The sequence below is a fragment of the Lactuca sativa genome, chromosome 1 (assembly GCF_002870075.4).
Source record: "Lactuca sativa cultivar Salinas chromosome 1, Lsat_Salinas_v11, whole genome shotgun sequence".
NCBI classification, from domain to species: Eukaryota; Viridiplantae; Streptophyta; class Magnoliopsida; order Asterales; family Asteraceae; genus Lactuca; species Lactuca sativa.
Genome location: NC_056623.2, coordinates 41,267,970 through 41,280,609, shown reverse-complemented (window position 1 = coordinate 41,280,609; position 12,640 = coordinate 41,267,970). Strand labels below are relative to the sequence as shown.

The 12,640-nt window shown below is 34.7% G+C and overlaps 2 protein-coding genes across 3 annotated transcripts; both read left to right on the top strand.

Annotated features, from left to right (window-relative positions):
* Positions 1-2,758: 2,758 nt before the first annotated feature.
* Positions 2,759-6,170, top strand: LOC111909550 (periodic tryptophan protein 2). The gene is made up of 7 exons (XM_023905350.3): positions 2,759-3,986; positions 4,065-4,316; positions 4,389-4,481; positions 4,555-4,926; positions 5,011-5,355; positions 5,474-5,701; positions 5,812-6,170. The coding sequence occupies exons 1-7, from the start codon at positions 2,820-2,822 to the stop codon at positions 5,980-5,982; spliced, it is 2,628 nt and encodes an 875-aa protein (XP_023761118.1). The 5' UTR covers positions 2,759-2,819; the 3' UTR covers positions 5,983-6,170.
* A 1,883-nt stretch (positions 6,171-8,053) lies between these two features.
* Positions 8,054-12,036, top strand: LOC111909561 (uncharacterized). Of its 2 annotated transcripts, none has more exons than XM_023905360.3 (12): positions 8,054-8,326; positions 8,638-8,742; positions 8,851-8,966; positions 9,082-9,233; positions 9,309-9,397; positions 9,484-9,976; positions 10,074-10,142; positions 10,246-10,472; positions 10,566-10,648; positions 11,176-11,287; positions 11,408-11,482; positions 11,565-12,036. In XM_023905360.3, exons 1-12 carry the CDS (start codon positions 8,237-8,239, stop codon positions 11,757-11,759), a joined length of 1,806 nt encoding a protein of 601 aa, XP_023761128.1. In that variant the 5' UTR covers positions 8,054-8,236; the 3' UTR covers positions 11,760-12,036. The 2 variants fall into 2 exon arrangements, with proteins under 2 accessions (XP_023761128.1, XP_023761125.1); XM_023905357.3 differs by having other exon boundaries at positions 8,055-8,326; positions 9,079-9,233.
* Positions 12,037-12,640: the final 604 nt, after the last annotated feature.

Below are 12,640 nucleotides of genomic sequence, written 5' to 3'. Positions count from 1 at the left end.
TAGCTTATAAACAAAAAAAAATCACAGCATTGCCAATAGACACATGATTTCACAGCCTATACACAAGAAAAAAATTTAGATTTTGTTCCAAACCAACATTGTCATCATATCTTTAAGATTTCACAGCCTAATAACAAAAAAAGCAATCACAATATTGCCAATACATGCATGATTTCACAGCTTACATAACCAATTTTCAGATTTCATAAATTAGAGCAAAGAATGATTCTAATTTCATAGCATTTAAACACATAATTTCAAATTTCATAACATTACAAGATGAATTTCTGATTTCATAACATTAGACCAAGAATAAATTTTGATTTGAAAACCAATTTGTGATTTCTTATTTCACAAATCATATACAAAGGAGAAGGAAAAATAATTTTCACAGGAAAACATAGAACCTGTTTTGACGTCGATCCTGTCGGAGCTCGATCGGAGGGAAGGTCGTTGGCCGGCCGGTAGTCGGACTGGGGAGGGACAACGACGATGGAGAGACTCGATCCCTTCGGAGCTCGATCGGAGAGACTCGATCCCGTCGAAGCTCGATCGGAGAGACTCGATGGCGGCCCAATTCCTTGCTGTCTCTGTATTAGGTCACGATAAGGAGAAAGAAACGAGAGGGCATGGAGGTAATTTTTCGAGTCAGCTATGTCTTATGGTCTGAGCGAGATCCTTATGAGTCAGATATGTCTGATTGAGAAAGCTATTTCCCCAAACGTATTTCGTCTGACCGAGTCAGCCCAAATCGCTGACTCGGTCCCAGTAAGATGATAACAAACGGCCCCTAAGTGTGGCCTAGTGCATCTTATCCTTACCCTTGTTAGTCCCTACAAAATCTGTTGAAACTCGTTACATGGATATACGTTGTCTTTAAAATAAACGGTAGACTTGACAATGAGGCAGGTTTGGAGTGAATCGACCTTGATCCAAACCCTTTTAACAAATTTCAAATCCGATCCAAACTTGCTCCGTAACCCGCATGGTTTTGAATAATCTAACCCATACTCTTATCTACCAAATCAACTATAACATCCAGTTTCGAATCGCTTCTTTATTTGGGGTTGTGGCCCGATCATCAATTATCATAAGGCTTAGGGCCTTGGGGAAGAAAGGATTTGGCCCTTTTTTGGTGTGGGCGCTATAGTTTAAGTGACCCGAGTGTTCGAAGGTGTTTCAGAGCCCAATGGTATAATCGTAATTTGTTAGTTTGGGCCTTTATAAATTTTGGGTTCTTGTTCAGTAAGTTTTAAGGCAATGGTGAGTTGTTAGAAGCGTAAGGCTTCTCGTCACCTTTCCATGGATATAAAGTTCGTTGGAAACGGACTTAGATAGTGGAAGTTATGGCCTTCAGAGTATTTAGGGTTTTAGAGGGAACCCTAGTATGCAGGGCGTACCAAGGGAGTACGTGGGGTGTACTACTACGGAGGTCAGTACACTTGGCGTAAAGTGATGTACGCAGGGCGTACTACAAAGGATGGTGCGGGGTGCGAGGCCTTGTACGCTGGGTGTACGAGGGTTAGATAGAAAACCCTAAATTTTGTGTTGTGCCCTATATAAGCTTTATGATAGTCCCTTTTGATCATTTTTAAGACATCCTCCATGCTCTAAAAACCCTAATTCGACCCCCAACCCACGTTTGGTGATCTTGAAGCTCTTGTGAGATTTGTGGAGGGTTTTTGTGGATCTAGAAGAAGAAGGAGAAACTTGAAGACTTGTTCTTTGAAGGAAAGCTTTGAGATCCAACATTTGCATATCCTTTTTGGTAGCTTGGGAGGTATAAAGTTCAAACATTGCCTTTTCATTTCATGGATCTTCTTCTTGGTGCATTTTTGGTCATTTTGACCCCTTTTGGTTGAGGAGTGGGAGTTAAAGTCGTTTTTGAAGCTTGAAATTGTAGATCTAAATATATCATGAGTTTCTTGGGCATAAATGTGCAAACTTTATGGTGGTTTTGGTTCCATGCATGTATTAAATAGACTATTAAGCTCTTTTGAGCCCTAAAGTCCCATTTAGCCATGCATGCACATAAAGTTGACAACTTTATGTGATTAACCACCTTGGAGAAGTTAGATCTGAGCTTGGATCCAAGTCTTAATGGACTAAGTGATAAATTTGGAAAGAAGGTCATGGTCGGTGAGTACGCTGGGCGTACAAGCCTCCCATGTTATACGCGGAGCGTACATGCTGAGTACACCCTGCATGCTCGACAGACTTGGGCCTTTTTGTGTTTTGGGCTTGGTTGTGTTGGGCCATCTGAATTTTTATAGTTGGGCTGTTGTGACTTGTTGGGCCTTCTTAGGTAAAGGCGTATGAAAGGAATTGAGCCCAATTTGAAAAATTAAGCCATATTTGAGCCTTAGATGTTACGAGTAATATGGGGTAAAACGTATCTTTTTTCTCGTTTAGACAGTTAGATATGTTATTTTGGTGGAGCGAGTTAATTATTTTTTTAGACCGAATCAGAAGTGTGGGATATGTTATATGCATATCAAACACCCCCGATCGGACCGAGTCAAACAAAAACATCTACACACGGTCAATACCAACTTAGACAACTACAAAACAAACCAACTCTTTTTTTCTTACACATTTATGAAAATGATTGTCATTACGGCTGGGATAAAAAAATGTGAAAATATTTTAAGGGGCATATCGTGCAAGTTAGGGTTTAGTTTAGGGATTACATGCATAATTCGTTATTTAGTTTGTTGACGTCACCAATATTTGACGACTAGGGTTTAAGAACAGAGCACCATTACTTTGGTGAAGCGCCGGGAAACATTTCGTAGTCTTCAAGCTCCCGAAGCTTTACTATGAACTACAGGTTTCAGAACCTCCTCGGAGCTCCATACAGGGGCGGGAATGCCATTGTCGTCAACAACACACTTCTTATATCACCAGTTGGCAATCGTATCTCTGTAACAGACCTCGTGAAATCAGAAACTATAACTCTTCCTTGTCAAGCCTCCTCAAACATATCCAGAATTGCCGCCTCTCCTGACGGCGTATTCCTTCTCGCCGTTGATGACAACTCCCGCTGCCTCTTCATCAACCTACGTCGCCGTGCTGTACTTCATCGCATCGCCTTTAAGAATCCCGTGGCATCCGCGAAGTTTAGCCCGGATGGCTCGTTCATCGCTGTCGCCTCCGGGAAGTTAGTTCAAATATGGAGGTCCCCAGGGTTCAAGAAGGAGTTTTTCCCGTTCGAGTTGGTAAAAACTTTCGCTAATTGTAATGATAAAGTTACTGCACTTGATTGGAGTCCTGATTCAGACTATGTGTTGGCTGGTTCGAAGGATTTGACGGTTAGGCTTTTTTGTCTGAAGAAATTAAGTGGTTCAAACAAACCTTTTCTGTTTTTAGGTCATAGAGATATTATCGTAGGTGCATTTTTTGGTATTGAGAAAAAAACGAAACAAGTTTCTAGGGTTTACACTGTATCACGCGATGGCGCAATTTTTAGCTGGAGTTATACGGAGAAAGATGAAATACCTTCACCTGGCACTCCTGAACAAACCATGGAAGTGGAGCAAACTAGTAACGTGAAGAAAAGAAAGAATTCCGACGCCATTATTGATGAAGAAACTTCCACTTTGTTGCATACAGCCAAGTGGGAATTGTCAAAGAAGAATTTCTTTATGCAAACCCCAGCAAAGCTAACATCCTGCGATTATCACAGAGGTTTGGAGATCGTGGTGGTTGGATTCTCAAATGGTGTTTTTGGCCTATATCAGATGCCTGATTTTGTTTGTATACACTTGTTATCTATATCCAGAGAGAAGATCACAACTGCTACTTTTAATGATCTTGGAAACTGGCTAACATTTGGCTGTGCAAGACTTGGACAATTACTTGTTTGGGAATGGAAGTCTGAAAGCTATATATTGAAGCAACAAGGACATTACTTTGATGTCAACACTCTTGCATATTCCCCCGATTCACAGCTCTTAGCTACTGGTGCAGATGATAATAAAATCAAGGTAAGTTACTTTCACGATACAATCTCTTCTACATTACAACAACATGTATGTTTACAGATCTTTGTTTGCTTGTTACAGGTCTGGACTGTGTCATCAGGCTTCTGTTTTGTGACTTTTTCTGAGCATACAAATGCAGTTACTGCACTTCATTTCATGGCTAGCAACCATTGTTTACTGAGTGCATCCCTTGATGGAACTGTTCGCGCTTGGGATCTGTTCCGTTATCGTAATTTTAGGACATTCACTACCCCTTCTTCTAGACAGTTTGTTTCTTTAGCATCAGACCAAAGTGGTGAAGTGATCTGTGCAGGAACCCTCGATTCATTTGAGGTAATAAAATTAAAATTGATGTTTAAAAAGTATTTGAGAAAATCTGACACAACATTATTCTGTTCCTCTTAGATCTTTGTTTGGTCAATGAAAACCGGGCGACTGTTGGATGTTCTAAGTGGACATGAAGGTCCAGTTCATGGATTAATGTTTTCTCCAACAAGTGTAAGTATTTATATCTCATATATCTATGGTTTACTCTATAGACTTTATTATTTATCTTTTTCATATCCTACAGGCGATTCTTGCATCATCATCATGGGACAGATCTGTGCGTTTATGGGATGTTTTTGATGGAAAAGGTTCAGTAGAAACATTCACTCACACTCACGATGTTCTTACAGTTGTTTATCGTCCAGATGGCAAGCAATTAGCTTGCAGCACATTAGATGGACAAATTCATTTCTGGGATCCCATTGATGGATTGTTAATGTACACCATTGAGGGGCGTAAAGACATTGCTGGAGGACGCCTAATGTCTGATCGTAGGTCAGCAGCCAATTCCACTTCAGGAAAATGCTTCACAACTTTATCTTATTCGGCTGATGGAAATTACATTTTAGCTGGTGGAAGCAGCAAATACATCTGTATGTATGATGTCGCTGACCAGGTTAGTTTCTCTTTTTGAAAAAATTACAATAGTCAAATTTTTATTATTAGTAGTAAAAGTGCAAAATGTTATAATTGTTTACAGGTATTGCTGCGGAGATTCCAAATAACTCTAAATCTGTCTTTGGATGGAGTTCTTGATGTTTTGAATTCAAAGAACATGACGGATGCTGGTCCTTTGAATTTAATCGATGATGATAATAGCGATGTTGATGATGGTGTTGAGAAACAAACACGGGTCAAGTCGGGTTATGACCTGCCCGGATCTATGCCTAATCGCGGGCGGCCTATTGTCCGAACAAAATGCCTACGGATCGCGCCCACGGGTCGTAGTTGGGCAGCTGCAACAACCGAAGGGGTTTTAGTTTACTCCATGGATGATAATTTCATATTTGACCCCACAGATCTTGACATAGACGTCACACCAGAGGTAACAAAAACAGTCTTTTGTTCAGATTCAGACAGTGCATTCAGAACGAAAAAGAAGCAATATTTTATCCAAACAGATATCATTATCCATTCAGTACACTTTATTCCTTATTTGACAGGCAGTTGAAGCGGCACTTAATGAAGATCAACCGAGTAGAGCTTTGATTCTGAGTTTAAGATTAAATGAAGATGAATTGATTAAAAAGTGTATTATTAGTATTGCTCCTGCGGATATAAGAGTGGTGGTTGCATCGGTGCCGTTTAAATATTTAAATAGATTAATCATGGCTTTTGCGGAGCTTCTAGAAAATTGCCCTCATCTGGAGTTTATTCTTCGATGGTGTCAGGTATAATGTCCTGTTGACATCAGTTTTAGTTCGATACTTGTCAAATGCAGTACAACCTGTTATATGTATTGTCCTGTGTGATGTGATTTTTGTTGTTTGTTTTTTTGTAGGAGCTTTCTAAATGTCACGGACACTCGATTCAGCAAAACTCGAGGAATTTGCTGCCTGCTCTAAAGTCGTTGCAGAAGGCGATTACGAGGTTACATCAAGATTTAGGAGACACGTGTGCCTCTAATGAGTATTTGCTTCGATATTTATGTTCTACAAGCTCTAAGCCATGAGCTTATTAAGGGTTGCTAAAATGGCGATTTTGTTATAAAAGCCTTTGGGTACGGATGCTGTTGTAATTTTATTAAGGTGGAATTTTGCTTTTTTTTTTTTTTTGGTTCTGTTTTATAGACACTTATAAAATATTGTTTGCTATTAGTGTTGATTTTGATATACAAGGAATGACAATCTCAAAAGCTAATGGATGTCAAATGAAAAAGCTCAATGTTAAAATTTTGCATTCTGAGAAAGATTGTTTTATTACGGTCAAACTCTACAATTTGACCACCTTAATTGAGAAATATCACTGCAAGAAGAGTCGGTTACTCAATTACAAAGCCGAAGTATTTGCATGTATTTGGTGTTTGTTTTAAACATCAAAATTTATATTTATTCAGTTTATTTAGTTTATCTAGTTGTGAGACTCATGTATTACATGACATAATTTAAAAAAAAAAAAAGTTAAATATAAAAGTCAAAATATTTGAGAAATTTTAATTTATAAGAAAATAAAAAAATAATGATTTATTATAATGAAAATGTTTTTTATCATTTAAATTTAAACAAATAATTTAAATAAAAAAAACTCATGAGTTTTAATTTTGAGAATTTTCAAATTAAAAAATAAGTTTATTAATGAAATTAATATCTATTTATTACTATATTTATTTCAATTATTATATTAAAATATTATGTGAAATTTAATAAAATAGAAAAACTAATAAAGTGACATGTGAAAAAAAAATTAATTCAAAATAACCATAAAATGACATTTAGTAAATTGAAATATTATATTTGTCTAAATTGAAAGTGTGACAAGTATCAAAAATAACTTTTATTTTTTATAGATTATTTTTAAATATCATATTTGTTTTTTATAAACTTTTAAAATATTAGATTTGTCTAAATCCTTACTTTTTAACCTTTTATATTAATTTAAAATATTTACTTTTATTAATTAACTATTTTAACTTTATTATAAATATAAGTTTAAAATATTATTTTTATCCTTATACACTTTCATTGTATTTACTAAATTATTATTTTAATTAATTTTGGTTTTTAAATTATTATTTTATTTTTAGTTTTTTTTTTATTTTTATAGTTTATTTATTTATTTATTTATTTATTTTTTTGGTAGTGTGTAACTTATTATATCTGATTAAAATATTTTATTTTTCTAAATTAATATATTATATTAATGCATAACACATTTATGAATAATATAGTTTTCTATTCTTCAAACTTTTGTCACAAAATTTTGAATAATCTGCCACTTTTGGTCTCTTGATTTTTTCAAAGTTTTGAGACACAATTTTCAATATTTTACCATTTTTCGTGCCTTCTTAATTTTTTTTTTACCATATTAGTTTGTGGAGTGGGTTCTTTTGGTCCCCCACCTTGATAATCTCTACTGCTAGCCACAAATGTTTCAACCGCTTGCCACTTTTGGTTCCTGACATTTACTAAATGTAACACCTCAAGTTTTTGCAACATTTGTTTATGGAGTTGACTTTTGATCCTCCACTTTCGATATTCTACTATAAGACCCTAATTTCCTCAAAAAAATATACACACACAAAATATAAACAACAAACAAAGAACCAAAAAAACACCGAAATATATAAACATGAAAAAAAAGAATTGGACCATCGCGAAGCATGGATCACCTTCTATTTATATTAACAAATGTTAATTTGAAGATATGTTTTTTAGTTTTCACCAACTACTATTTAACTAATTTTGATGCTACTAGATAAAAATCTAAATTTGTTTGTTTTTTTTACAGATGATATTCCATCAGAAAATTACTTCATCTTCAAGATGAGAGACTTTTAATTATGACGAGAATGACCAAAATTGCCTAATAAGAAAAAGACCGTATCGGGTTCACCCTGGACACACCTACTAGTTATTATTAGATATGTAAATATAATATTTTAAACTTAGAGAACACAATTCGAGCTGCGACGTCTTTCACTCCCTTTTGTCTCATTTTTTCTGCGTGCAACTCGCCAACAGGTGTGAATCGTTTGTTTTTTTTTTTTTTTTTTTTTTTTTTTTTTTTTTTTTTCTAATTGGTTCGTTTATTAATCGTCCCACGGTTAGAGACTTTCGTGTTCGGCCCAAATAAGGTTCATAAGTTCATATTGTGGGAATGTGGAAATGTGTATTCCGACTCCGGCCCATTAATTAAACCCCTAAGCCAAAACCCTTCCTTCTCTTTTCTTGCAACAGGAGTTCTAGGGTTCTTCTCTGTTACTGGTAATGGCGAAAGAGAGAGTAGAAGTTTCGATGTCTTCTTTCACTTCTAAAGGTGAAGTTTTCGCTGCTATACTCCCGGATGGACTCGTTAAAGTAAGTTCCCTCTCTGTTTTTCTCTCTCTATGTGCAGGTCTTAAACATTTTTGTATGCTATATATGCATAAACCTATTGGAGCTGAACTAAACTTGCTTGATATCCAATTCGGGATATGGTTATGTTTTTTGAAGGAAATTTGCTTGTACTTGAACAACAGGATGTTCTATTTATGTATAAGATTATTATCAAATGACAAAACCATTGGTGCTTGCTTCATTGTTCTAAATTTGCTGTTAACCTATCCCCAAAAGCTAGATTTGTTACAAAGCTTTGTACCAAGCTAATAAACACCATTTCATGCTTGAAGGTTTGGAACACGAGTGATGGGAGTCAATTAGCAGAATGGAAGCAGTCAGATGGAGATTCTGTTGCTCAGTTTTCTTGTATTGCATGTAGCTTTGTGGGAAAGAAGGTAACACAGTGCATTGGAAATCTCAATTCTCACACTCCTTTTTTGCCTTAATAGTTTCATATCCGGCTCCATAATCCCTTATTTCTTCTTCCCCCTCTTAATTCTCAGCGCAGAAAAGAAAACAGTACTTGTTTGGTGGCACTGGGAACAGATGATGGTGAAGTCTTCACCATTAATGCCACTTCTGCAGAGTTAAAATGGAAATCTTCTGGACATCATCATAGGTATGCTAGGAAAAATAATAAGATGATCATGATCATAAATTTTCTGATTATTGATGGTTAAAATAACCAAATTTGGAGTAATACCTGAAGTTCAGAACTTTTCCATGTGCAGTAGAATTGCTGCTCTTTCTTTTGCAAACAAAGGGCGTAAACTTTGTGCTATAAGTACAGATGGCACAACATGCGAAATGAACTCTGAAACTGGTGAACTGTTAAAAGAAATGAAAATCTCAAAGAAACTTATCTCTTCATCTGTATATTTTTCTGGTGAGTCTTCCCAACACATGGTCCTTAAATTATCTTAACCTTTTTATTCTAACATATGTTTTCCTGTAATGATAGATGATAAAATATTAGCTGCATCAAATACCAAGATCAAAGTTCTCAACTTAGAAGATGGAGAAGAACTAGTTAAATTTTCCACCGATGCCGTATGTTACCACCTTTTGTATGTACATTTTTAAAGTGATTACTGCAGTTCTGATGAATATATTTTTTTTTTTTGACTTTTCTTTAGGGTCCCGTGAATCATATGTTTATGTTGGATGATACAAACACCATAATTACATCTGTATTTGGTGACAAGAATCTGCATGTGTGGAAAAATGGATCAAGTGGACCTGTTCTATCAATGAGACATCCTCCTTTAGCTATCGAATGCAAGAATGGCTGCAATGAAGATGATTTATTGGTACTTTCTGTTTCAGAGTCGGGTATTGCTTATATCTGGAACTTGAAGATTTCATCTACAGAAGATGTAGTTCCAACCAAAATCAAAGTTGAAGGTAGCAAATCTGAAACTGACCCAAATGCTAGTGGAAAAAAGAAGAAAAACAAGGCTTCCATATTGGCTGCAAGGTTGAATTCCATTAATGGTGATGATCGAGTTACAGTTCTTGTTGTTTATGGCTCAATAAACTCTCCTCGGTTCACTTTACTTGATGTTACTAGTCCAGGGGAGGATATTGTCATAGATGATATTCAAGAAAATGGTTTGATTGATGGAAAAGGTACATAAAATACTATTCTGATATTCTCTAGACCCTTTTTTATGGGTTAATTACACAAATAACCAAAAATGGCTAAAACAATCTTACTTCTTCACAGACCAAAAAGATGTAAGGGGAAAGAAACGGGCTGCATCTGATGTAGAAGGCTCTGTAAAACCGGATAAATGTAAGCAAAAAGATAGATTCTCTGATTTTGTTTTGTATTATTTTTATTGTGTTTTTTTGGGTTTATGGAAAGATGAAATTTTGTTTGAATGTTGATGATATAGGTCATGGTGATCCTATGGATGGGGTTCAAATTGATAATGACATTAATGAACCAACCATGGGAGAGAAATTGGCTAGCTTGAATATAAAGAATGATGACGTGGCACCCAAAGAGAAACAAGAAACAAAGCTTCCTAGTGCAGATTCTGTCCATGTGCTTCTTAAACAAGCACTTCATGCAGATGATCGGTCCCTTCTTCTTGACTGCTTATTTAGACAAGATGAAAAGGTTAATATTTTAATATTTGATAGGAAAATTTTCAGATGTTAGTTGAATTTTACAAGATTTTTTTTACATGATTGTTTTTGTTTATGTTTTCAGATTATTTCAAACTCGGTTGCTTTCTTGAATCCTTCAGATGTTTTCAAGCTTCTAGAATCTCTCATATCTATGATCCAATCCAGGTGCAATCCACTGTTCCCTTTTAAGAATGTTGAAAATTAGACATGATTACACTATTCTGTTCATTTCCTTTTTGAAATTGTTAATACTTATTAAATTAAAATTTATTAGATATGATCAACATAGCTATATCTAATTTTATCAATAAAAACCATGTAGGAAGCTGTATGCATTTGAATACACTTTGACAACTTTTGACTTGTTTGGCTTTTTTTTTTTTTTTTTTAAAACTAATTCTTTTACCCATTTTACCCCTTGGAGATAAAATATTGGATAATCACAAAAATGATCACCATATGATACTACCTTTTCCGACCCATAGCACAAACTATTTTGCAATGGGTCAATTGCAAATTTACTTTTTATTGATTTAAAAGCTGCAAATAAATTACGAAATTACATCATCATTTTGCAATAAGTTATTTGCTAAATGTCAAGTCATATATATGTTGGTCATTTTTTTTTGAAATAAGCAATTTTATTAAATGGGTCTGAATTTAACAAATAATTGATTGTGTGAGAACAACAGGGGTACAGTAGTAGCTTGTGCCCTGCCATGGCTTAAAAGCCTACTTCTTCAACATGCAAGCAGCATCATGTCTCAAGAATCATCTCTCATTGCCCTCAACTCATTATATCAGGTATTAACAACTTCACTTATTTTCCTGCCTATTTTATCTCAATTTAGTAATTTTGACATTTATTTATTAGCCCTTTTTGAAATGATAATAACCTGATTTGAAGTTGGTTGTTATTTATAGCTTATAGAATCTCGAATTTCAACTTTCGATCCTGTGGTCCAACTCTCAAGTTCCCTAGACTTGCTTTACACAAAGGTAAGTTGTAATTTTTTTTATTTTTTTGGATGAATGATGAGTGTCATGCATTTTGTTGAATTTTTATGTTGTTTTTATACAGACGGTTGATGGAGTGGATGAAGAAGAACGACCAATGGAACCTATTATATTTGAAGACACGAGTGATGAAGAAGAAGAAAATGGTGAAGAAGCCATGGAAACTGATGATGAAGAAGAAGACGACCATGAAGAACTTGAAACAGTGAGTAATGTTAGTGATCTTGAAGGGAGTGATGATGGCATGCTTGACTACTAAGTTATAGAAATTCAGATCAGTTTAATGGTTCCTCCCATAAATACACAAACAGAGTCAGAATTGAACTATTCCTTTATGATTTACGAGCTGAAGTCATCTTTAAAAAAATTGGTCATAGAGTGAAGCTCATCATACGAAGATTGTATTTTTCGAGAAAAGACTTTTTTAATTTTTTTGTTTTGCGGCTTGAATTTGTATAATCAATTTTGTAGGATCACATAATGATTTTGATTCGAGTAAAAGGTTTGAAAATTCTACCTTTTAGGTACTTGTATGATATTTACAGTATGGCCCTTCGAATTCTTGCTTGTTACTTATTAAGGATTAAACAATATTTTATAGTTAAAGGGTAATTAAGCAACAACGAACTAGAAGACATGAACATTTCAAAGATCAGCCCAAAAATAACTTATATGGACATAATCCTGAAAAAGCTTGATTTTTTTATAAAGTCATATTTAGAATATTTATAATTTTTTATTATTATTAATTTTTGAAGAAAAATATTGCCTTGTCTTGTAGGTGCTCTTGTTTGTTATTCAGCAAATAAAAACATTGTTTGTTTGAAAAAAAAGATGACTTTAATAGAAAAAATTAATGCTTAATCTGAACTAGTTTTTATGTAATGAGCTTTGTATTGATAATCCGACAATTGTGTTTGGCATTTAAGCCTATGATACGGACACCTTTTTATTATTTCACAACGAACCATAAAAAGTTACAATTTTGAATCACCATTAATGTTTCGAACGGCAAAATATATAAAACGAACAAAACTCTAACAAAATGCTAGAGGGAATTACAAAGGTTGTTTAATAAAGGAGAACAAATCCAACACGACCAATCTAACAAAGCCAAGTTTGATCTATGCTTAATCCAAT

Coding starts and splice junctions, on each gene's coding strand:
- LOC111909561 (XM_023905357.3), top strand. CDS start 8,237: ATGGCGAAAGAGAGAGTAGAAGTTTCGATGTCTTCTTTCACTTCTAAA. Junction 10,473..10,565: donor TATTTAGACAAGATGAAAAG/GTTAATATTTTA, acceptor TTATGTTTTCAG/ATTATTTCAAACTCGGTTGC. Junction 10,649..11,175: donor ATATCTATGATCCAATCCAG/GTGCAATCCACT, acceptor TGAGAACAACAG/GGGTACAGTAGTAGCTTGTG.
- LOC111909550 (XM_023905350.3), top strand. CDS start 2,820: ATGAACTACAGGTTTCAGAACCTCCTCGGAGCTCCATACAGGGGCGGG. Junction 4,317..4,388: donor GAACCCTCGATTCATTTGAG/GTAATAAAATTA, acceptor TGTTCCTCTTAG/ATCTTTGTTTGGTCAATGAA. Junction 5,356..5,473: donor ACATAGACGTCACACCAGAG/GTAACAAAAACA, acceptor CTTATTTGACAG/GCAGTTGAAGCGGCACTTAA.